This window comes from Protopterus annectens, chromosome 1.part2 (genome assembly GCF_019279795.1).
Source record: "Protopterus annectens isolate FY-2018-M chromosome 1.part2, PAN1.0, whole genome shotgun sequence".
NCBI classification, from domain to species: domain Eukaryota; kingdom Metazoa; phylum Chordata; order Ceratodontiformes; family Protopteridae; genus Protopterus; species Protopterus annectens.
This window is the reverse complement of record NC_056727.1, coordinates 357,108,456-357,134,824: the sequence shown is the minus strand read 5'-3', so window position 1 is coordinate 357,134,824 and position 26,369 is coordinate 357,108,456. Positions and strand designations below refer to the sequence as shown.

Here is a 26,369-nt window from a genome sequence, read left to right as displayed (position 1 = left end):
ACATATGCTTAAAATGGCAGAGGATTTGATTACTATGATTAGAGGTTCTATGCCCCCTCCTGATAAGAGGCCTAGGGTGGAACCTGAGTTTGAGAGTTTTGAGCAGTGTTCGGAGGCTTCTGAGTCTTCGGCTGAAGACTTGCAGGAGTATCCTCCTTATTCTGATTCTGATGTGGATGATTCTACTCCTTCAGCTTCTCCTCCTGAGGATTTTTCTTTTTCAGAGACTCTGCATTCCATGAGGGAGCATTTTAAATGGGAGGGTCAAGATTTCTCTGATTCCAGGAAGAGGCTTAGGGAATTCTTGTTTTTACCCCAGCATAGGCCTTTAGCTATACCTCCTGTTCTGAATGTGGTGGAAGATGTTTTTGCAGAGGCTTCCCTGAACCCTGATTCTTTGCCTCCTGCCCCAGTTAAACCGGATAGGTACTATAGGGTGCCGGAAGCTCATAAGTATCTTTTTAAGAGTCCTAGGGCAGACCCGGAAACTGTCTCTCAGGGGCCTAAAGGTGTTAAGGCTTCTGTTGTTAAAAATCCTGTTCCTCCTGATAAAGAGGCAAGGGCTTTGGATAGATGGGGAAAGAAAGTGTATACTTCTTCCACTTTAGCCATGAGGGCGTTGAATTGCCAGTTTCACATGTTAAAATATCAAAATTATCTCCTTTCACAATTGCAGTCTAAGGTGGATGCTCTGGCGGAAGGTATTGAGTGTAAAGAGTTGCAGGATTTAGTTCATGTGTCTGAACAGGTGGGTAAGCATTCCTTGCAATGTGGTTTTGATGCTGTGCAGGCCTCCTCGAGGGTGGCTGCCACTGGTTCTGTTCTTCGCAGGCACGCCTGGTTGAGGGATCAGAATTTAGCTGAGCATGTTAAGACAAGGATTTTGGATGCTCCTTTACAGTCTGATGTGTTGTTTGGTTCGCCTGTGGAAGCAGTTTTAAAGAAAATGGAGGACAAGGCTAAGTCTATGCAAACTGTTAAAGATTTTTGCAGGTGCAGCCTCCAAGTTTAGTAGAAATTGGCCTACTAAGGGATGGACATATCCTGCTTATGATTCCCAGTCTAGGGGTAGGTCTAGACGTGGTAGGGGCAGAGCTCAAGGTTCTTTTAGGCCTAGGACAGGGAGTTCACCTGCTCAGACTTCTGGTGAGGGCAGGGGTCAGTCCTTTCGTAAACAGACCCAATGACCTACCTTTTCAGCTGCCAGTACATTCTCGTCCTGGCAGCACCTTTGGGAGGAAGGCTGGCTCTTTTCAAAGAAAATTGGGATTTAATTACCCAAGACAGATGGGTTTTGGATATCATTCACCATGGTTACAGGTTTTATTTCCATACCTTGCCTCCTTTCAAAGGCATGCCAGACATTCCTCCTCTACAAAGAAAAGAGGCTCACAAGCAAATTTCTCTGTTACTCCAAATAGGGGCCATTCAGCCAGTTCCTGTGCCAGAAAGGGGCCTAGGATTTTATTCTCGCCTGTTCCTAGTACCAAAGAAGGGGAACACGTGGAGACCAATTTTGGATTTATCTATCCTCAACACTTATCTGGACATTCCCAAGTTCAAAATGTTGACGTTACAACAGCTTTTACCTCTGCTGGGCAAAGATCACTGGATGGTAACTTTAGATCTCAAGGAAGCTTACCTTCATGTGCCTATCAGACTAAGTTGCAGGAAGTATTTGCGTTTCGAGCTGGAAATTCCCATTATCAGTTCTCTGCATTGCCCTTTGGCTTATCTACTGCGCCCAGAGTATTCACAAAGGTTCTGGCTCCAGTGATAGCTTACTTCAGGCTAAAAGGAATTCAAATCTATCCTTACTTGGACGACTGCCTGATTCTGGCTCAAGAAAAGGAAGACCTTTTACAGCATTTGGAATATGTGATATCAGTGCTAAGATGCCTAGGGTATTCTGTGAACGAAATAAAGTCCAGTCTAGTACCCTCTCAAGACATGTGCTTTCTGGGTGTGAGACTGAATACAGCAGCCCAGATGGCCTTTTAACCCCGGACAAACAAAAGAATCTTTCCATTTACTTCCATCAACTATCTCTTCAGTCCGGGCTGACTGCAAGGACAGTCCTTCAAGCCTTAGGGTTCATGGCATCTTGTATTCTGTTGCTTCCCAATGCCAAACTGCATATGAGGAAGCTGCAATGGTATCTCAAAAATGTATGGACACAGCACTGCCAGGATTTGGACACTGTCATTCAAATAATACCTTGCATTCAACAGGAATTTTGTGGTGGGCTCAGGAATGTCACCTAAACAAGGGACTCTCTGTGACCCGGCCAGAGGCGAGTCAGATTCTAACGACAGATGCCTCAGACATTGCTTGGGGAGCTCATCTAAATGGAAAGTGGATACAAGACAAGTGGCCTGCCAGACTACAGCATCTACATATCAACATGAAGGAGATGTTAGCAGTCCAGTTTGCATTAATGGCTTTCAAGGAGTTACTTCTGCCAGGGCAGGTGTTGATTCTAACAGACAACACAACTGTCATGTGGTACATCAACAAACAAGGGGGAACACATTCTTACCCGTTGTGCAGGCAAGCAATGATTTTATGGGAGACTGCGCTCAGCTTGCAACTAACTCTTCAGGCAAGGTTTCTGCCGGAGCACAGAACTCCTTAGCAGATGTGTTAAGCAGACAAATCATGGATCCCCACGAGTGGAAACTGGATCTTCATGTATTTCGAAATTGACAGTGTCATGGGGAACTCCAGACATAGATCTGTTCGCTTCTCCACTAAACCACCAGCTGCCAAAGTTTTGCACAAAGAGGTTTCATCACACAGCTTGGAAAGTGGATGCTCTTTCTTTCAGTTGGAAAAATCTTCATGTGTATGCCTTTCCACCTCTGCCTCTTCTCCCAAAGGTGCTCCTAAAGGTCAGACAAGACAAGCCAAGGATGATTTTAATAGCTCCAGATTGGCCTCGGCAACACTGGTACCCATTACTGAGGAGTCTGGTAAGGAAGCCTCCATGGCCTTTACCTTTGATTCCACACCTGTTGTCTCAGAGAGACGGTCACCTGCTCAATGTCAAGCTTCACTGTCTTCATCTAACAGCCTGGCATATTCTGTTTTGAAACACAGCAGGTCTCAACTTCCTCAACAAGTTTTAAATGTGATTATGGAAGCCAGAAGACCTAGTACAAGGAAAGTGTACGCAGAAAAATGGAAGAGATTTTTATTTTGGAGTGCAGCAAAGAATTTGGAGATTTCTGAGCCTAATTTGTGTGTGGCTCTTCAATATCTTACTGAGTTATTGGACAAAGGTTTGTCTTTCTCTTCCATTAAGATTCATGCTGCAGCAATTTCAGCTCACTATGATTGTGACCCACCATTGTTTTCGCATCCTTTGTTCAAGCAATTTCTTAGAGGGGCAAAGAATATAAGACCCCCAAGTAGAGCTCCTACTCCTGCTTGGGATCTCAATTTTGTGTTGGAGAAACTTACTCTACAACCTTTTGAGCCTGCGGCTACTGCTGAATTGAAATACTTGTCATGGAAGACTGCTTTTTTTGTTGGCCATTACTTCTGCAAGAAGGGTTTCTGAATTGCAGGCCCTTATGGCAGTACAGCCTTTTGATTTCCCATAAGGATAGGGTATCATTACGTACTAATCCTTCTTTTATGCCTAAGGTGGTTTCTAGTGTGGCTTTAAACCAAACTATTCATTTGCCTACTTTCTATGCAGATCCCCAAAATAGGGGGAAAAGATTTTGCACACTTTAGATGTACACAGGCAGTTGCGTTATTATTTAAGCAGGACTAAGGATTTTAGGCAGTCTCAGCAGTTGTTTGTTTCTTTTGCTTTGAGTTCTCAGGGCAAGCCTGTGTCAAAACAAACTATTTCTAAGTGGATTGGGTTTTGCATTGCATTTTGTTATTCCCATCATGGCAAGGAGATTCCAGCTGGGATTAGGCCTCATTCCACTAGGGCTACTGCCACTTCAACAGCATTTCTAAGGGGGTGGCAACTAAGGATATTTTGGAGGCAGCTACTTGGAGTTCAGTGCATACTTTCTCTAAGCATTACCACCTTCCTCTCTACTCTAAATCTAGGGCTGGTTTTGCCACAGCTATTTTGCAAGGCATGTTGACAGCTCCAGCTTCCTTATGATTTGCCAGCCTCCCTTACCTCTGCTTTGGGATTCTACCCAATGGTTAGGACTGCAGCAATGTGGAATGAAGAACATAGTACAGTTTTGTACCTACCATAAATGTAGATGTTCGAGGATCCACATTGCTGCAGTCCAATTTACCCTCCCTCCTTCCCCTCTGTGTTTAGGGGTGGTTGTGTGGGTGAGGTTATACTCTTGTAATTTTGTATATATTGTACATATTTTTGGTGCAGCGGTGTTTGGTGTTTTTGGTTTTGGCCTTGTCTTTTTAGGGTCTTCTGACATCTGGGGCAAGAAAAGACTGAGGATATGACGTCGGTCATGCGCATTAGTACCCTGACGTCCTGACGTCAGACTAATGCGCCTTGACCGACGTCAGCCATATACTTTGGTATTCGGGCCGACTGGGACAGCGGACTACCCAATGGTTAGGACTGCAGCAATGTGGATCCTCGAACATCTACATTTATGGTAGGTACAAAACTGTACTTTTTGAGGAGTGTGAAATTTGCTTTAGAAAAGTTTTTCACTGTGGTTTTCTGGGCAGGGGGTGGGGTCGGGATGTGAATATCCAGTGAGATTAGTTTATGGTCTGATCTTACCAGGCACTTCTGGTCTGGAGCATAGAGCCCCCATGTTGGTGATGATCAGGTCCAGTATGTTTTCCCCTCTTGTGGGAGTGGTAACAAGTTGTTCCATAGCATTTGAGTTTATAAATTCTAGGAACCCTTGGGCTAGGGTGTTGGAGCTAGAGTAATGCTCCCAGTCTGTGTTTGGGTAGTTGAAGTCGCCCAATATAGTGGTGTTTGGAGAGACCTTCATATTTTCCAGTGTTCTCAGGAAGGCCGAGTGGGGTTCCTGGGTTTGGGAGGGTGGTCTGTAGCAGGCTATAAACTGGAAGGCAGTTTTACCCACTGTTAGTTGCACATGGATAGTGTCTGATGCTTCGTGCTGTGCCACCAACCTGGAGATGTGGGTATCTTTGACGAATATTGATGCTCCCCCTCCTTTTGTGGTTCGGTCCAAGTTTTGGGGCCGAAAAGCATGGTATGAGGCATAACCTGGTAGTGCTGGTGTGCTCTCGGGAGCCTTGAACCTGGTTTCTGTTACTGCACAAATATCGATGTTCTCCATGCTATGGAGAGTTTTGAGTGAGTGCATCTTGAGGTTTAGACTTCTGGCATTGAGTAGCATTACTCTTAGTTTCTTATCCCTTCTGATACCTATGGAGGTGGGTTTGTCTTTTGAGCCGTGTCTAAAAAAGGCACTATGGGGGTGGCAAGAGCCTTTGCCAATATCCAAAAGCCCAGGGGTGACAGGTGCAAGACGTCCCTAGCGAAGCATTGTGGCTTGTCGAGCATGTCATCCCAGGCTGACAGGCATTGGATCCCCTTTGAATGACACCAATACTTAAGCCAATTGTTGAAATTGATCATCTTGTCTTCATATTGTGGCATCATTCTTTGTGAGGGTAAGGTGCTACTCAAGGTCAGGGTCATACCGGCCTGGGCTACATGCTCAGAGAGCTCCTCTGTCTCTTTTCATGTAGTCCAGGGAGGTACGTCTCAGGTCATTCACACCAGCATGGACAATGACTGAGTCATATTTGTACTTGCCTTGGAGTGACCTGAGTGCTTGTGTTATGTGGCGGATCCTAGCGCCCGACAGGCAGCTCACCGTGACCTTCTCCTTGTTCAGCCTGGTGAGCGGGACGTCAGTGTGCCTGACGATAGTGTCACCTATTACAAGTGTATCAGGTGTGTTGTTTAGCCGTAAGGGCTGTGACTGTTCGGTACACTGGCTTTGTGAGCTATGTGTTGCACGTGTTTTGTTTTGGGGTAGCGGTTGCTTGGGTGTCTGCTTTGGAGGTCTCTGCTGCTTAGGCAGATTTTTATTTAGAGCCTCCGAGTATGTTTTTGTGTGTTTGTGTTTGGTTTGCTGTCGTGGTAGGTCTATGTGAGACTGGAATTGTGAGTGTGGTTTCCTTCTCCTCCTGACTGGTTACGCCAGTACTGAGTTGAGAGAGCTTAGCCTCCAGTTTGGCTATATGGTTGCATCTCTCACATGTGTTGGAATTTGTTGGGAGGAGGAGAGGGTTATCTGTGTACATGAGGCAGTTGTAACATTGCCTCAAGATTCCCAGATTCACCAGCTGGACCGGAGAGGAGATTGACAACTGACCTTTGGACATGCTAGAATAGTATTGGGAATTCCTTTATAATTGAAAAAAGGGCCAATGGGGAACAAGGTACTCAAGGGAGTTTGTGAGGGTGTAGTGCTTTTAATTTTTTAGTGCTGACTTTTATAATTGCTTTAGTGAGCAAGTGCCAGGCTTTAGAGTAGGAATAGGGTGCTTATTATGAGAACTAGATCAGTTCTTAGTGTTCTTAATGCAAAGACACATAGTAAATGTAGGTTAAAGTAACTTCAGCTGTATGTTATGGTTGCTCTATGACAATGCAAGGACTGACTCAAAGTCGGTAGGAATCTCTTACAATGGATCTGCGTGTACCAGATATGCATCCCACTCTGGAAGGATGTCACACAAAGCATAAAAGACCTTTTTTATGAACAGTATCAGACAGTGCACCTAGTTGATAGGGTTGCCACCTGACTCTCTTTCTGCAGTTCTGGTGTGTGTGTGTGTGTGTGTGTGTGTGTGTGTGTGTGTGTGTGGGGTTGAAAATGGTAAATGCATTTATACTTTACAAGAAAAAATATTTACTGACTTTTCCCTAAATGTCACATAAATCTTTGCAACTACTCATAAGTTATCTTAACACAAACTATTATAAATAACATTTAAAGCTTAGAATTTCAATACTGGGTTGCTGCTTATGTAAATTTGTCAGAAGAGTTGACAGTTTCCTTTAAACCTCTGACTGATCTAATTGCTTTGTTTTGCTATGAAAGGGGAGTGTTAAGTTCTCCTCCCCTCTGCAGTAAAAACAGTGGAAACAATTCCACAGCTTTCTGTCTTTTTTTTATATCAGCTGCTGTGTTCCTGACAGCAGGATTAATTGCCCATCTAAGACTGACAGCAGTACTTGACAGGGTAAACTACAGATTTAACTGTGTCTATGATATGTCATGCAGGTGGAGACTTAACTTCTCTGCAAAGTATGTGAGAAGTTGAGTTTAAAAAAAAAGTAGGTGGGCTTTCCCTTCCTTTGACTCCAATGCAAGGAAATAAAAGTTTTAAAAACTACAAGCAGATTTCTGGTACATACATAATGCTGGAACCATATTCTAGGGAGAAAAGAAACTCAACGATTGAGTTAAGCTGTATGAGAGGGTGGAGTGCTCCTTTAATTTAAGCACGGGGAGAAGGGAAACCATATCATTCAAACCAGGGCTCTTATTAGCCTCCAAAATAATCTGCCAATAAAGTTCCCTGTATTCTAACTTGGTTTCCCACATTCCACCCCTAACTTCTTTGGGAACAACTTCAAGAACAAAAAAATTAAAAGAAGCCTGTTGACAAGTGTGTGTATGATGAAACAATGCATTTGCATTTTGTTTTTTAATTTCATAATGATGTTCATAAATTCTAGATTTGAGCTTCCTCTCCATCTTCCCCACATACAAGGAATGACAGAAAATGACAGGTAGCTATGTAAACAACACCATTAGTATTACAGTTAGAATATTTAATACGTGTAATCTGCCTATTTCGGCTGGGAATATCAATGCTAATACTATTAGCAATATACTGGCACTGAGAACAAGAGCCACACTTAAAGGTTCCCGCTCTACCAGTTTTATTTATAAGGCTGGAACTAGCACCAAACTCAAAGTTTCTTAAAATTCAAGTCTTTTCTATATATAAATTTTAAAGGCTGCCTGTGTATATAATCCAAATCTGTAATTTGTTTAAATCTATCCCATTCTCTAATAACAGTCTGTTTAATAACACCGAATCACCTGTGTAATCCATAATGTATCACCTGTGTAATCCATAATGTATGCTTGTTCCCAACAATTTGTAATGTTCTTATTAATAATAGGATTAGAATCTTCTTGACCCAAAATATGTGCAAACCTCCCCTTTCTTCCTTCCAATACCTCTTGATAAATCTCACAAACCAGTTTTTCTGTGTACCTCCTCTCCCTAAACATATCCATAATAAAACCACTGTCTTTTATGAAATCCGTTTCATCGGATATCATACGACTAGACCTAACTAATTGTCCCTTAAGTAGGGTCTTCTTTTGGAAAAAGGGGTGACCACTGGTGAAATGGTTCCCTTCTCCCCGTGCTTAAATTAAGAGCTGCAAAGTTATAATTTTTTGTCATTACAATTTTAACATTTTCCAGTAGATGGCAGCATGCCACTAAGTAATATCAGTCTCTACATTCTCTTTTTTATATTTAGAGAATTACTGGTTTTGTTTAATTCTAAATACAATTATATTTTTTATACAAATTAACACATATTTTAATCATATTATGAGAATGTGCATATGAATTTTAATGTGTTTTTCATGTTTCATTTTTTATACAGTTATTTATTTGCCTTTTGTATTTGGGCATTGGTGCAATATGAATAGTTAGGTTGATGTAATTATGTAATTATTCAATTGAATCTTTCAATTAATGATTTTAATTGATCATGTGCCTATAAAAGAGTTTTTGTTAGAATTACGTTTTTTGGCTTCTGATGAAGACGTTCGAAAATGCATTATTGGTGTGCAGCGTTCAAGTGTGTTTGGCTGGTTTTATGAATAAAACGAATTGGATTACCTTTTGACTGTTCCTTGGTCTTGGTCCCTTATTTGGCTTCTCCTGAGCGACTTCCTTTTGGTTTTGGTTGAGTTTCTGTTGTTCGCTTTTCATCTCCTTTGCCGGGTTTTGGTTTTATTTGAGATGGTGGAGTTGCCAGGGGTAGAGACCGACAGCGATATATCCAATTGTGAGAAATGAGAACTGAGAAAGGTGATTCGACAGCTCTCTCAGCTAGTGGAGCTACTTACTCCTGCGTGCCATTCCATAGTTTCACTTGTTTCTGTTCAAGCGGCTTTGTCCGTGACCACCTTAACACAGAGCAATGCTTCCTCTAGCAGTCCTCCAAACTGGAACAATGCACGAGATGTTTCTAATGCCGTTTTGGATCAAACTGACAACGACTTTGATATTTTCCCCAATCTTTTATGTTCCAACAGGGTCGATGAGTGTGAAACACAAACCGGACAACATGCAGCCCCTAAAGAACAATGTATACATCAGAACCAAGGTGACTTTTCAAAATACAAAAACGTTTTTGATTACAATACTTTCCTTGATAGGAAATATTGTTTAAAACTTTCTGAAGCAGCTACTAATAATTCAGCAGCTGTTATTACTACTTATAGGGAGAATCTTGATTCTTTATTTTTTTATATGGACAAGTACAAGCATTTAGGCTGTGATTCTACCTTTTTAAAGGAATGTTTAAACAAAAATATAGTTCCCAAGGGTTTGTGGGTCTGCAAATTTCCCAATAGGGTTGAGGAGGGATCAGGTTTTTCACACAGATTTGATTCAGAGTTTTGATAAATGTGGTTTGGAGGTGGTGAAAGCCATTTTGACAGAGAATGAAAGGGTTAGAACCTCTCTTTTAGAAAAAATGAATTCTATTAATACTTGCATCATCAATGATTTAATGTTTACAGTTGAATCAGAGAAGGCTTTATATTACAATATTTTTACACCGATAGACAAGGAATGTACTCTTAACATGAAGAGAAAGGTAGGCAAATTAGAAAGGGATATCAGGGAATATCAGGAAGGGATAGCTTATCCCAAACCTAGGCCCTTTAACATCTATGGTAGTCGGTGGAATGGTGGTAGACATAACACATCAACCGTGGAGCAACAGGTAATTCGGAAATCTCACAAGATGTTGTTCAAACAACCGAGATATCCCTTTAGATTATTCACCCCACCCCCCCTCGGAGGTCGGACAGGATACGGAATCGGAACCCTGTGTTTTACAACTACCACAACTACAGGGGGAACATGAGGAGGTGAATTTTTTATCACCCATCACTAGTATCACACAACAAGGACACATTTTTGAGTTTAACAACTATAAAATTTTTAATTATAGCACCTTGGATATTCACTTGGACCATTTCATGTTATTTTCCAAGGGTTTTAAATTTATTCCTGCTAGGAAGGTTAGTATTCCAAGAGCTATTGTAGATTTAAAACTTTTTAAGGAAACAAAACTTGTCTTTAATGTTTCATGATTCAAATCCCAACGTGTGTGAACCCCTTTTGTTTAATCAAAAAAGTATCATCAATCCCCCCCTTCACCCGCAGCTTAAAAATCTCGAAAAGTTGTTGGAAAGAGAGATTAGAAACACTATTAATGAGCATAGGGTGTTTTCTAACTTATCTAAAAATGAGAATCAATTATTGAATGCTTTAAAAAACAACAAATCGATAAGAATTATGCAACCGGACAAAGGGGGTGGAACGGTTCTTATGGATACTATTTTATATGAATTCAAGATGAAAGATTCTTTACATGATACTTCTAAGTATTCTAGAGTCTCCATTAATGAGGTCAACATTGCATAATCTAAAATTAACATTTTAATCAATGATTTGTTGTTTGAAGGTTGTATAGATATTGATTCATTCAATTTCTTGTACAACAAAAATCCTAGGGTACCTTCAGTTTTTGGCATTCCGAAGGTTCATAAAGACCCTAGTGATTCCCCACTATGACTTATTGTTTCGTCGGAGGGATCCATTACCACCCCTTTAGCCAAGTACATTGATGTGAAATTGAAGGACTTGGCCAGCAAGGGGGACATAGTTCTAAAGGATTCATGGGATTTTTTGAGGCAGGTTAAAACAATTTTTTATTCTCCTGATATTATTTTTGTGATCCTTGACATTGTTGACTTATTTGGATCAATTCCCCATGACATTGGCCTTTCATGGTTGGAAGACAGTATGTGGGAGAGCGGTGCTTTTTCCTCAGATGACTTCAGGACCTGTCTTTTGCTTATGGAGGCCATTCTTAAAAATAATTTTATGTATTTTGAAGGGGAGTTTTTTAAACAGGAAAGAGGTGTCACTATGGAGGCAAAATGTGCCCCCACATATGCCAACATTATTCTCTCATGGTGGGAGAACTTATTTGTCAACAATTGTGAATATGCTAGTTGTTGGGTTTTTTTATAAACGTTTTCTGGACGATATTTGTATTTTTTGGACAGATTCCTAGGAAACATTTTTTGAAGTTTTGGCTTACCTTAAGGGTACAACCAATTTTTTTGGATTTTACTTACAACCTAAACAGTCAAGAATGTATTTATTTGGATGTCTCACTGAATAAGTTTAATAATAAATTTACTTCTAAAATACACCGAAAAAAAACTTTTCAAATTCTTACCTCCATTTCACCAGTGGTCACTCCTTTTTCCAAAAGAAGAACCTACTTAAGGGACAATTAGTTAGGTCTAGTCGTATGACATCAGGTGAAATGGATTTCATAAAAGAGAGTGGTTTTATTATGGATATGTTTAGGGAGAGGGGGTACACAGAAAAACTGGTTTGTGAGATTTATCAAGAGGTATTGGAAGGAAGAAAGGGGAGGTTTGCACCTATTTTGGGTCAATAAGATTCTAATCTTTTATTATTAATAAGAACATTACAAATTGTTGGGAACAAGCATACATTATGGATTACACAGATGATTCGGGTGTTGTTAAACAGACTGTTATTAGAGAATGGGATAGATTTAAACAAATTACAGATTTGGATTATATACACAGGCAGCCTTTAAAATTTATATATAGAAAAGACTTGAATTTTAAGAAACTTTTTGAGTTTGGTGCTAGTTCCAGCCTTATAAATAAAACTGGTAGAGTGGGAACCTTTAAGTGCGGCTCTTGTTCTCAATGCCAGTATATTGCTAATAGTATTAGCATTGTTATTCCCAGCCGAAATAGGCAGATTACAAGTATTAAATATTCTAACTGTAATACTAATGGTGTTGTTTACATAGCTACCTGTCATTTCTGTCATTCCTTCTATGTGGGGAAGACGGAGAGGAAGCTCAAATCTAGAATTTATGAACATCATTATGAAATTAAAAAACAAAATGCAAATAATGCATTGTTTCGTCATACACAAACTTGTCAACAGGTTTCTTATAATGTTTTTTGTTCTTGAAGTTGTTCCCAAAGAAGTTAGGGGTGGAATGTGGGAAACCAAGTTAGAATACAGGGAACTTTATTGGCAGATTATTTTGGAGGCTAATAAGAGCCCTGGTTTGAATGATATGGTTTCCCTTCTCCCCGTGCTTAAATTAAGAGCTGCAAAGTTATAATTTTTTGTCATTGCAATTTTAACATTTTCCAGTAGATGGCAGCATGCCACTAAGTAATATCAATCTCTACATTCTCTTTTTTTATATTTAGAGAATTACTGGTTTTGTTTAATTCTAAATACAGTTGTATTTTTTATGCAAATTTTAACACATTTTAATCATATTATGAGAATGCCCATAGGAATTTTAATGTGTTTTTCATGTTTTATTTTTTATACAAACAGTTATTTGCCTTTTGTATTTGGGCATTGCTGCAATATGAATAGTTAGGTTGATGTAATTATGTAATTATTCAATTGAATCTTACAGTTAATGATTTCAATTGATTGATCATGTGCCTATAAAAGAGTTTTTGTTAGAATGACATGTTTTTTGGCTTCTGATGAAGACGTTCGAAAACGCATTATTGGTGTGCAGCGTTCAAGTGTGTTTGGCTGGTTTTACGAATAAAACGAATTGGATTACCTTTTGACTGTTCCTTGGTCTTGGTCCCTTATTTGGCTTCTCCTGAGCGACTTCCTTTTGGTTTTGGTTGAGTTTTTGTTGTTCGCTTTTCCATCTCCTTTGCCGCGTGTTGCACAATGGTTGTTGTGTGGTATTTTCTGTTACTCATACCATGATAAATCTCTTTCGGGTAGGTTAAGGCTGAGTGGATTAGAGTGATATCCTCTTCAATAACGTATTAGAAAGGGGGTGATTCTAGAAGCATTCTGGAGGCAGCAACTTGGCCGCCTGTTCATACCTTCATAAAGCATCACAAACTGGATTTCTTTTCCAGGTCCTCCTGGCTTTCCTACAACCATTCATCCAGGGTCCCCAGGATCATTATCCTTCCACCTCCCAGGTAGGGTAAGTAAAATGTCATGGATGCAGTGGGAATGATGACTGTAGTACAGTTCAAGTCCCACCTACCTGTTCAGATTAATCACTGCCTCTGTGGCAGCACCCATCTGCCATCCCCAGATTAATGTAGGTTTCAACCTCTGATTTGGTTGTTGAATTTATTTTATATAGTATTGTGATTGCGAATTTACTCTTGCTTGATTAATCTGGCTTCAGGTACGTTTCTTTCCTTTATGGAAGTGAAAAAGCCTGAATACTCACTCCATGTCGCAGCTGAGGACTTCCCTCGCAGGATGTGCACAGCCAATCAGCTGTCACAGTGGGTCGGGTGGTGGTCTGGGCTTTTGGAAGCTGGCCAGTACTGTGCTACCTTGGTGGATCAAAATGCCTGTGAGGCACTGAAGAATTTGAACGTATACTGTTAAAGGTAAGTAGGACTTGTACAACTGTAGTTTTTCTTTGCTATATTTCAGGTTGCCCTTGATTGAATCTTGATATAATAAGTTTTCTGGTAATTGAGATATTTTGAGAACTATGTCTTTGGGTAGTATTGTGCAAAACTGTGTGTGTATATATTGTGTCCATATATTTATCTGAATCCTGCTTTAATTGTAATGGCACATTATTGACTTTAGGTCATTCCACATTCATGTAGCAACTGGAATGTGTGCTATAAGTTTAGCAGATGTTATAACCCATTTTAATGGGGATAAATTTCTTTTTGAAATGATCACATGGTTTTGGAATTACCTTGATTGGTTTGATCTTTCACATTTTCAGTCTTTACTGTGTCCATGGGCACACAAAAGTTTGCTCATATCATTACGGTATAGTCATCCCTTGAGAGTCATTAGGCACTAAACATGAGGTTAAAAAAGAAATAAAAAAGAGTGGCAAGGACTCTAGCTGTGGCTGTACTGGTACTGCCTGGAAACTAGAAAACAGATTGGCTATGGGAAAGATGCACATATTACTGAAAGGAAAAGCCGGTTGGTGGAGCTAAAGCACAGCCACTGTATAGCCAAGAGGGGTTGCCAGATGCATTTCGTGAGTACTTTGACCACACCTTTTTTTTTTAATCTTTGTAGTAACCTTCCTGAATAGGTGGTGGAATGCAAATCCACAGGAGCTGTCGAGAAGACATCTGGAAGGGGGGGTATGCATGGGGACGGAGTCTGAAGGTGACATCAGTTAAATGCTGTGTACACATCAGGCAGACTAGATAGTTTGTCGTCTTATTGTTTTGTATTAAATTAATGAGCCTGCCATTCCATTTAAGTAATATCTGACTGAGCGGCATGTTTATTGTAGAGTGTCACTGTGGTCAGGTTTTACCCTTGCCTGGAGGTTCAGTGACCTGTGGGTAAATTTGGGGGTGCAGGGGCAAAGCTACTGTCCTATATAAACTGGTTAAATTAAAAATGTGGTTGTTTGCTTTATTTTTGACCTAACTTGCTTTTAAAGGGAATGATCCTCTTACTCACTGAGGTGGAGTGCGTGCATACATTGTATCTTGGGAGAGATGGTAGGCTTATAATGGAATTTTTTTTTCTTTTTTGTAATGGAAGGGCAAGAGTTTTTAATGTTGCCCACAGTACAAGAAAGGAGGGAAGGATAGAGCGAGAATAGTTAGTTGATATTTTACTAGTTGTATGCAGTTGTTTAAGCACTGTTTCTGAGGTTGTAGAATAACTTTTGTCTTAATCTTGTAGACTTCATCATGTAGATGGGTAAGATTATGTCATGGTCCTGTAACAGTGGTTGGATCCCTTAGAGCTACTCTTTTTTTAGCGCCCCTCCTGCTACATTTCATCTCTAGAACTGCACTGGGGTGTATCATTGTAGGTCCACAGTCTGTCAAGACTATAGCCTGTAATATTATAATTCAGATTTTATTTGGAAATCTGGTCCTGCTGACTTAATAGAGCACTGTCTTTTTACCTTTGTGGCATTAATTTTGTTTAGTGAACTTTGCTTACAGAAGTAGTCTCTCTAATTAGTTAAAGGTTTATATCATAATGTATACAGTTTTATTTTTCTGTCTTAGCATTACTTTTAAGAATATTTGTAATGATTTGATTTGAACCTTGTTGACAATGTGCTTTTTGTGTGTGTGTTTTTTTTTTCTCTCCAGCTTTATTAGGTGACATTGAAATTCCAGCCAGTCTTAAATGTCTGCAGCTATGGCTTCTTCTCGAGTTACTTTTAAAATAAAAGGCACAACTGTTTCAGGTATGTTAGTATGATATGCTGTTCAGTTTATTTTCCCCATAATTATAAGGATATTTCTACCAAATTTAATAAGTCATTTGCATGTTTAAGGATTCACTGCTCGTTATAATAAAGCTAACTATGAATGTTCCAGAAAGCACTGCTAGAAAGCTCATCTATTCCAAAACATTGTGTTGTTTTTCATAAAATTCTTGCCAGATTTTGGATTGATGACCATAGATGTTGCAAGGCCAGTAAAGCAAGCGACTATTTGCCGTTGCCAATACCCACCCTCAAGTTGTACCTCCTGCTTCGTGAAGGTCCAGTCATGTCAGACAAAGGCTGAATTTGAAGATACCTGTTCAGTCAACCATTGAGTCTCTTCGTGAAAGATGTGAGCTTGTCACTCGGCTTTACATAAAAAGGGAAATTTTCTCCAGAGATGAGATAACCATTGGATAATCACAATATTGTAAGACTTGGAGCCGTCATATGTAAAACTCCACAGAGTTTTTCATTTACAGAAAATTGGATTGCTTTCATCCCACAGCAAGGACTACATCAGAATAAATTGCACATTTTTAAAACCCATGTTTTATATAAAATTTCATCACACTGACCAACCAAGCTGAACTGATTTCAGTTATGAAGGACCAACATAAAAGCAAATAAGAAAGGAAATAGAAGCATACTGAAACCAAAACTTTCCCAGGTGTTTTGCATTAATTACAAATTCTCTGATCTTAATTTTAATACTGATGAAATCATTGTTAGTCTTTGGCCATTGATCTTTTCACACTGGATTGTCTTTTAGGATGTTTTACAAACTCTGCAGCAAAAGTTTTTGATGCAGGCAAATATAAGTTTTGTCTGGAAATTTTCCTGGGCTTCTGAGATCATTTTCTGACTTCAGACAGTTTTTTTGGGGGGAGTTCACATTCTCTGTTTATGATGCTTCTTGCTATGTTGTACATAAGAGTTATGGCATTAAAAGCACATGATTCTAATGGTTGTATCCTTCAGATACCTATCTTTGGCTTTTTATTAATGGAACTGCACTAGTGGAGAATACAAATAACCGACAATTATGTGTATTCTCCTTTCTTCCTCAGTCTTCAAGTTACTATGTCTGTGCATACATCATTGGTTCCTTGGAGGGTGGTTCTTATGAGGGTAAAGGTGCAAGGCTTGCAAGATTCCTCAGAAAGACCAAAGCATGTTGTTTTGAAAGTGGCAATGGCTGTGATCCATGACTTTTAATCTCTCCATTATCTTTGGTCAGTTGGACCCTTCGTCATGATTACAGAGAGCTAGGGGACACAAGATCATGCCGTACGTACTGGCTGATTGCGATCACTTGGGAGTTTGCTGTTTAACGTTCTTCAAGTCTCCAAATGTATTACATTCTGTCAGAGCAAAATTTAGCTGCAGGCTAACTGAGCAGGACAAGGACAAACCCTCGTAAGTTCATAGGTATATACTAGGCTATCGACCACCAAGGCCTTTGTTAGCCTAGCTGTGCAATCCAACCCGATTGTGTCCTTGTGTATCATGGGTATTTGTTTATACAGGTATGTTAGGAAGTTTCTAGAGGTTATGTGGTAGGTGTATGTTAGTTGGGCATTGTCTTCCACTGTCAGAGACAAGGGGGGCAGACAGTGGGTGAATTTCCGATTTCCCATCCATTGGTTAAGGTTACAATTAAATAGGGTAGGTATAGACTGTTTCACATGGATGGGGAGCCTATTCCAGAGCATGGAGATCCTCTGAGACACATCTGTCTAGCCAACATGTCTTATGTCACAAGCAAAATTTAAATATTTTCTGATGCTTTTTGTTTTGCAGCTGTGCAAAAGGTCCATCAGAGCTGGATCCCAGGGATGCCTTGTATCCCATTCATAGATAATCTTTCAGTAGCCTGTAGGTTAGAGTGTGAAGAGTATAGAGATGGGACCCTAGATCCTCCCTGTAAGGAACCTTTGTGGGCATTCCAACTGTTGCATATGTCTGGGCAGGTACATGGGAAATGGGACATTAAACTCAATGATTTGTCTGACAAGGGCCAAATAAAGTGGCACCATGACTACTTTGAACCTGGATGCCATGCCTTTATAAGTTGGGCAACATAGACTGGTTCTCTTACTACCTTAGCCATATGTTGGTCGAAGGCCAGATTACTGTATATTCCAGATCCCCGACTACCAAGTAAGCTCTTGGGGGGGGGGGGGGTCTTATCGATGGAGTACTTGGCCTGGGTGGCACTGTCCCCAAAAGGCACTGTAACACATTTCTTGGTATTGAGTTTCAAGCTGTGAATTTGGCACACATCATTTGTATGTGTTAGACCCTCTTGTACAATATTTGTGTCATGGGGGTAATCTGTGAAAGCTCCCAATTTGCAGTCGTCTGTGAACTTGATCAGCCAAAGGCCTTTGACATTAGCTTTTTCCTCTGAGAAGTGTATGCCAAATATGATAACACGTCTGACTACGGATCAGAATACAGAAGGTTCGACTCTTTCCTGGCTCGCTTGACATGTTTTTAGGTGGGAGGTTGGCATAATGGTTAAGGTGTTTACCTTACAAACACAAGGTGCAGGGTTTGATTCTCACATGGGGTAATTGGCTAGGCTTAAAATGCCCACAAGAGTAGTTAGCCTAGTAATAATCTATGAATCTATAAGGAGCTGTTGCTTCTCTGCCAAGGCCTTGGCTTTATTGGAAAGGGATGGACTCTAAAAATGTTTTAGAAGCTGCTTCTTGGTTCTCTGTTCATACTTTTACAAAGCACTATAGACTTGATTTCTTCTCTAGGTCCAGATCTTGCTTTGTTAGGACCACTCTTCAGGGGTTCTTGGACTACTCTTCCACTTCCCAAATGTAGTTAGCTTTATGGGTAGATTATCATTAGCTAAGGCCACTGCAGCAGTGAGCAGTATGATGAACATAGTACAGTGTGTAAGCTGAACTTAACATAACAGTAGATGTTTGAATAATCACTGCTTTAGTAGCTACTGCCTCCGTCTCCCTTTTTTATTTTGGTGTGTTTTTCATGTCAGGGTGTGGACAATTGTTTTGTTGCTCCTGTTGTCCTGTCAGGGCTCATCCTCCCTCTGTTTGCTGGCAAGAAAATTCTGAAGGGCTTCCGCCCACGCTTGTCGTTTGGTCAACACAGCTCGAGCTGCTTGACAGTTTGGGTGAGTGAAAGATGCCGTTAAGCGTTGGAAGCTGGCCGTATGTTCTCTCCGTGGCAGGATATAACTCTTATAGTTAAGGCTACTGCAGCAGTGATGGAACATCCGCTGTTATGGTAAGTTCATCTTGCACAACTGTAGTTTTTCTCTTCTTTTGGAATTGGCCAGGGCTGGTTACCATAAGATCCCTCAAAGACTGCATTAAATCACACACAGATAGGAGTGTCTGATCCATCTTGATCCCAAACTACTACAACTTAATGCCTAGATTGCAGGGTCTTAATATCTTTTAGGCATCTGTTTTTACTGAGGATGTGCAGAAGGTGCTTACTAATGGAGACAAGAAATTATGCTATTCTAAATTCATAAGTAAACAAATGGAAAAGGTTTTCTAGATGGTGCAAGCAAGACAGCAAACACCCATTCAAGGCTAGCATTTCTCGGATTTTGCAGTATTTGTGAAAGTTACTGTCTTGTGGCCTTTCTTATTCTTTTTATAAAGGTTCATTTGTCTGTCATTTCAGCATGTCTGCCCATGGATTCCCCTTTCATTGCATTCTTATTAGAAAATGTTCTTAAAAGGGGTGCTACATAAGAGGTCTTCAAGAAAACTGGTAGCTCCTTCTTGGGATCTTAATTTTGTGTTAGACACTAACAGTTACTCCATTTGAATCAACTCATCTAGCTAACTTGAGGTTAACATGGAAAACAATTTTACTGATTACTGTGATCTCTGTAAGAAGAGTATCAGAGTTGTAAAATCTTCTAGTGAGTTAACCTTCTCATGTTCCACAGAGAACAGTTTTTCTTTTGAGAACTAATGCTACTTTTTACCTAAAGTTGAGTAGTCTGGCTTAGAGTAAGCTTGGGTACATCTTTCTCTTCTTTCCTGAATCCAAGAATGAGTGAGAAAGGATACTTTGTACCTGAGTTGCATGTGGACATCCAAGGGGTGATCTTGAACGAACAAAAACTTTCAGAACTTCTCATCAGCTCATTTTTTGTGAGGGTAAGAAGGGACAACTTGTGTCAAAAGACCGTTTCCAAGTGCTTGTCTCAGGCTATTGCCTTTTGTTATTACAACCACAGAACTATTCCATGTAGGGATGAGGCACTCTGTATGAAGGCCTTGCCTTAATTCTGTGGCTTTTTAGAAAGGGTTGGGCTTTAAGTATTTTAGAAGCAGTAATTTGGTCCTCTGTACGTACTTTTGCAAAGTACTGCAAGCTGGGTTCCATTTCCAGGTGTACCTCTGGCTTTACTAGGACCATTCTCCAGGGGCTCTTGAACCCTTTCCCTTCCACCTACCTGTTATCTGTGGTAATCTGCCAGTATAGTTTAGTCTACTGCAGCAGTGATCAGTTTGAAGAATGTAGTATAGTTGTGTAAGTAAACTTGCTATAAGAGTTTTTTTTTTTTTAACATTTGTTTTTTGGTGTGTTTGTTTATGCCATAGTGTGGATATGGTCTTTTGCTTTTTCTAGCAATGTCCTTGTCAGGGCTTGCTCTCCTTCTCTCGGTTGACATTGAAGCTGTGAAGGGCTTGGCACACAAATCTGTCTTTTTACTTAGCTAAGCTCCAGCTGTCTTAACAGTTTCAGCATGTGGAAGGTGCCTTGAAGCTTTAGAAGCTGGCTGTCTGTTGTATCCTGCACAGGATACAACCCATATATGTATAGCTTAGGTTACTGCAGCAGTGAACATTCAAACATCTACTGTTATGCTAAGCGTACATGAGCAACTGTATTTTCAACAACCCACATTCATTAATCAGAAATATAACTGCATAGGGCAGATGCCAGGGTGATTAAAAAGTGTCCGCTGTGAAGTATATTTTATGTGCTGCACAGAAATTGCTTTAGTCCTGCAAAGCTAGCATAAAGACTAAATTACAACATTCTCATGTATGGCCAGCTCCTCAGTAATAACTACTTTGTAAAATAAATAAAATAAAATGCCGCACTGTATTTCAAGCACACAGTTGCTCGCCAGTTCATAGCTGGTTGCCTTACAGGAATAACTTGTGGGTATCTCGGCTGTCTGTCTTAATAAAATAATGGCCATGTGATATACATTTTATTTATTTTATTTCAAACCCCATTTTACACACACACCTGCTCACTGGTCCATTTTTGATTTCTTTTGTAACTTGGGTCACACTGAAAATGGTCAAAGAAAAAGCAGATGTTCTTCGTGTTTCACTGTTGCAGTCATTACATTTGGGAAATCTGCTTGCAGGTTGCCCTCAGTCAGCCTGATTAACAAAGTCTTGGGTCCTGCGTCAGTTGCTGTCCCTTCTTCCATGATGTCAGGTCGTCAGGGGTATAAAACATGCAGCCGACACCATTACATCAGTCTTTCTTACTGTGCAGTGCCCGAAGCAGAAGCAGTTCGCAAGTGCCGGTCGGCTGACTCCTGAAATTTTCGTTTTCAAGTTTCAGAACCGAAGTCTTCAACTAAAAGCTAATTTCCCCGTTGGGGAAACTTTTTCTTGCTCCCTACCGATATCAGATCCAGAGACTATTTCACAGGGGCCTAGGGCATTAAGGCTTCTACTGCCAAAAATCCTACCCCTTCTGATAGAGACTCCAGGGTGTTGGATAGATGGGGTAAAAAGGTTTGCACTTCAGCAACCTTGGCCTTTAGAGCTTTAAACTGGCAATTTCATATGTTAAAATATCAGCAACATGTTATTGGACTGCTTAAACAGAAAATGATGTTGATTTCTGACGGTGTGGAAAATAAAGACTTACAGGATTTAATGCATTCTGCTGAACAAGTTGGAAAACATACTTCGCAATGTGGTTTTGATTCTTTAGAGGCCTCTTGCAGGGCTGCTGTTACTGGGTCTGCTTAGAAGGCATGCTTGCCTTAAGGAGCAATCTTTGCCTGATCATGTTATAACTAAATTGTTGGATGCTCATTTAAATCAGGACCGCCTGTTTGGCAACAAGGCTGAAGAAGTTCTTAAAAAGATGGAAGATAAAGCTAAATCTATGTAAACTGTTAAAGATTTTTTACAAGTTCAGCCTCATAGATTTAGTAGGCTCTGGCCCTCTAAGTATTGGTCCTTTCCAGCCCCTTCCAGGTCTTCTCAAGCAAAACCCAGACACAGCAAATACCCCAGGTTTCAGTCCCAGGAGACTCGCAGAACTAAGCAGTGGGGGGCCTCCACTTCCAAGTCTTGGAATAACAAGACTCCCCCCTATGGTAAACTGTCTGAATGACTTCCTTTTAAAATTTCCAAGTACTTATCTTCTGACTGCCCCTTTGGGGGGAAGGATTGCTCTTCATGCAAAGAACTGGGAACTCATTACCCAGGACAAATGGGTTTTAAATATAGGGTTGCTGGGATACAGATGTCACTTCCACTTGTTGCCAACACCAAACGGGTGGCCGGACCTACCCCCAAATCAGTGTGAGCAGAGGCTCAAAAACAAGTACTTTCTCTCCTAAGCATGGGGGCTATTCAACTAGTACCAGAAGAGGAAAAGGGACAAGGTTTCTACTTGAGACTTTTCCTGGTACCCAGAAATGACAAATCATGGCATCCTATCCTGGACCTGTCTACTTTACACACCTTTCTGGAGATTACAAAATTCAAGATGCTGACTCTTCACCAATTACTTCCTATGCTAGGCAAAGACGCCTGGTTGGCAACACTAGATTTAAAAGAAGCATACCTGCACAATCCCAATCAGGGAATATTGCAGAAGATACCTATGCTTCAAAGCAGGCTACACACACTATCAGTTCTCTGCACTGCCCTTTGGCTTATCTACTGTGCCCAGGGTATTCACAAAGTGCCTAGCTCCAGTTATTGGCATTACTTGTGGAAAGCAAATACCTCATAAAGATTTTCATTCGTACTGTATTCCTTGCCTAGACCCTGACCACGACGTACCTTGCTGTCGGTTTTGTGCTTTATTTAATTAGTGCACTATGCGTCATCTGTATATTTTTGCCTCTAAATACTTCGATTTTCAGTTTAATTATCCAGAAATGTCATTGGTTAGCCATCCGACTACTGGTATTCCGAAAAAATGCAAAGATAAAGACAGAGGCCGCCGAGGTCCAAAACTGCCGATGACACTTCTCCTAAGTCAGTTGCCAGTTCGCCGGTACTCAGTGAGGTGCTTTTGCAGCCCCTGATACCCGCTACTTCGGATTCGCAGGCCTCTACTGAGAACCATTTGGTGTCCGGTATAGTTACTACAACTATGGAATCTGCTGATATCTCTACCTTGGATGAGTCTGGAGCCGCTGTGCAGGCACCGGCTTCTGAGGATGTATTCAGGCCTACGGACTTGCATAAATGGATAAGCCATTGCATTCATTTCTGCTATTCTGCTATAAGCACCATGGAAAACCTATCCCCCAGGGGATCAGACTTCACTCCACCAGGGCTGCATCTACTTCTACAGCCTTTCTCAGAGGCGTTCCTACCAGGGACATCCTAGAAGCTGCTATCTGGACTTCTGTACATACTTTCACCAAACATTATCATTTGCCAATTTTCTCTAATTCCAGAGCTGGCTTTGCCACTGCAGGCTTACAGGGCCTTATAGCTGGCCCTAATGCTATCTAAACTCCTCCTCCCAACCATAATGTTGGTAATGTACCCAAATGTAATAACTGCAACAGTGAAACATGAAGAACATAGTACAGTTGTGTACACTTACATAAATATAGATGTTCAAGTGTATTCACTGTTGCAGTCCTGGTTACCTTCCCTCCTGCTCCCTAACTTCTTTTGGCTATACCTCTACTTTCCTTTACTGTGCTTAAAAGCCTTTTTGGTGTGTTTGCTTTTTTTATTGGAGGTGTACCTTTGTGTTTTTGTGTTTAATTGCTTCCCATTAGGGTGGCACCTGACATCTGGGGCAAGAAAAACTGATGTAATGGCATCAGCTGCATGTTTTATACCCCTGATGACCTGACGTCATGGGACAGCAGCCGTCACAGGACCCAAGACTTTGTTAATCAGGCCGACTGAGGGCAACCTGCAAGCAGATTACCCAAATGTAATGACTGCAACAGTGAATGCACTCAAGCATCAACATTTATGGTAAGTGTACACAACTGTATTTTAATTTACCTGCTTTAATAATAATGTACATTATTGTGAGTCCCAGAATTCTGTACTGTAACATGGATGTGCTATACCAACAGAATAGTGAAACTCTCACAAGTGAACTGTTTCCCAGCTCTAGAACTGTTATTACTGTAGCTTAGAAACAGCTTACTGTAGAAAGTTCCTGACACGGAAAGCAATACTAGAAAATTAAATAGTATTTTAATATGAATTCACCAGAAGGGTATATACTTTTTTTCATGATTTGTACAGTGATAGCCTCATATTTGCAAGAAACATTGAAAATGCCTGCACTGAGCTGTAGGTTCAATATGTTGTATGCTAGCCAGAGCTCTGGTGCAGACAGAATTAACTCCTAGCTGTGAATCAGGTGACCTGGCTTTATTAGTGGCTTGGGAAATTGAGGTATTGTCATGGAGGATGGGAGTGCCCAACTAGGAGGAAGAGGCCTAGGCCTCAGTTTGCAATTAGATTTCCATGGTAGAAGCTGGAAAAAACTCCTGTGAAGGACTTCTTTGCAACTCCTCCTGATGTATAAACAAGCACACGACCACAATCGCGGCCTCCAGATATCCCTGCACACTTTGGATCTGTGTTTGTAACTGAATGATTAAATACACAAACTTAATAGAATGGGTTTTGTTTCAGCACACATTTTCTGAACAATGGCAAGCTGAACCTCTGGCATTACTGACTGATGATGATGATGATTTATCAGAAAGTCAAAAATTTTGATCAGTACAGGGCAAAATTGAGGTGTAATCAGAGACATTTCAGAGGCATGACCGCTCTGAAACAGTATTAATGACTGATTATGCACTCCAGAATGCGCAGGTGTTTGGTTAAAATGTATTATGTGGTGAGTAGTAGCACTCTTCAGTTAGCCCAGAAGATCTCTAGAAACTAAAACTGTACCTTAGTTTATTTCTTAGTGGAACTATAATTACTAATACTGCATACTATTTCAGAGCAGCTCTCGAGTTATTTGGCTGTGTATTTACTGGCCAGATGCCCAAGTTTTATTGTAATATGCAGCAAGAGCTGTAAGCAGACATCAATCACCCAGAGTAAATTTGCAAATTTCAAATTTAAGTTGAAGTGGTCCTTGCCCAAAAACCTGTATATACAGCTAGCCAAAATAAGTTGTAGAACCTCATTTTCCACTGTTGACTGAATTCTGGACTGTTAGTGTGTAGGAGGATTTGGCCACACTCTGTAAGTTTTCTTGGCAATGTAACATATCTGCTTTTTGTCTGTAAAATTACTAGATGATTCTGCTGCATGAGTACAAACGAATGCTTGTGGTAGCATTTATCCACTTCTGCTTTCATTAAATTAAAAATGTATATAAAAAATAAAACTAACAATTATGTTCAGCACGAAAATTGGTGCAGAACGTAACCAAATTCACTTAAATGAAAATATTTTAAGATGAACCACTCCAGCAGATAGCGTAGCTGTACATGGAGCACACCCCACAGTTGTAGGCCCTGGGCAGCTACCCGGTGCTCATATTATAATAGATCACTGGTTCTAGGACTTGGGTCATTAACTGTTGGTGCTTTTTTCCTTTTCTTTTCCAAACTTTGCATGAATAGTGTTCTTTCAGTGTGTATGTGCGTGTGTGTGAACACAAATTTTACTGAAGTTTGCTTGGAGTATAAAAATACCTATTCAAACACTTCCGAGCAAAGATCTAAACATTCTGCACTTTGTTGGATACTTGGGAGACATTCATATGTCCTCCCATTGTTCTTTTGTCAATTGCTTTTCCAGTCTCTCTCCCCAATGTTTTCTAAGCACTTCTGATTGATTCTTAAAATTATCATACATTATTTTATGTGCCTTACTAATTATCCCTTTTAGAAAGCAGCTTTTGTTCTGGATTCAACAAAAGGTCTGCTCTGGTTGAGTGTTTAGCATAAAGATTCCCCTTTCCCTTTGCTTAAACTCTAGCCACCCGTGGTAGGGAAGACAGTCTGTAACCTGCAGTCCAAATGTCATCTTGATATAATTTCAGTCCAATTTCCATCTGTAGTTATTTTCTCCCAATACCTTGGTTCCTTTGCCAGTTTTCTGCAGTAAATCCCAGCCCTATCTTGCTTATTTTCTCTACCCCTACTTGCAGTCATCTGTTTAGCAAATGTTTTATCGATTCTCGTGTTGGCTTAGTTATTAAAAACTTTTTGCTACTAAATATAATATTCTGTATGGTGGTTATTCTCTTGAAGGATGTGCATTCAAAATCCCACTCTTTCTTGACCCCCCACTTTATCATCATCATCCCTTTTTATTTTGTAGTATAACCACCAGCTTGTTTTGTGTGTATGAAGTTTAACTGTTTAGCTCTAAAATATCCCTTTAAATCAGGTAATACTGAAGTACCTCGGTCTGTAGGATCGGTCAGTTTATCACACTTACTCTTCTCTTCTCAGATAAATTCCTTCAGCTCAGTTACTGTCCACAACTTCTCCTTTTGTTGATAAAAATATGCCTGACCCACATGTAAAACTAAAGCAAGTAAAAACATTTTCACTGCTTGTACAATCCATATCTATAAACTACAGCTT

At 40.3% G+C, this 26,369-nt stretch overlaps 1 protein-coding gene across 1 annotated transcript in view; it reads left to right on the top strand.

Annotated features, from left to right (window-relative positions):
* The window catches only part of GPCPD1 (glycerophosphocholine phosphodiesterase 1), a 1,148,488-nt gene that overhangs the window by 193,971 nt on the left and 928,148 nt on the right, over nt 1–26,369 (top strand). Inside the window, exon 2 of the mRNA XM_044056397.1 lies at nt 15,435–15,532. Coding sequence (XP_043912332.1) covers nt 15,472–15,532 — 61 coding nt within the window. The 5' untranslated portion in view covers nt 15,435–15,471. The remainder of the gene's footprint in view (nt 1–15,434; nt 15,533–26,369) is intronic.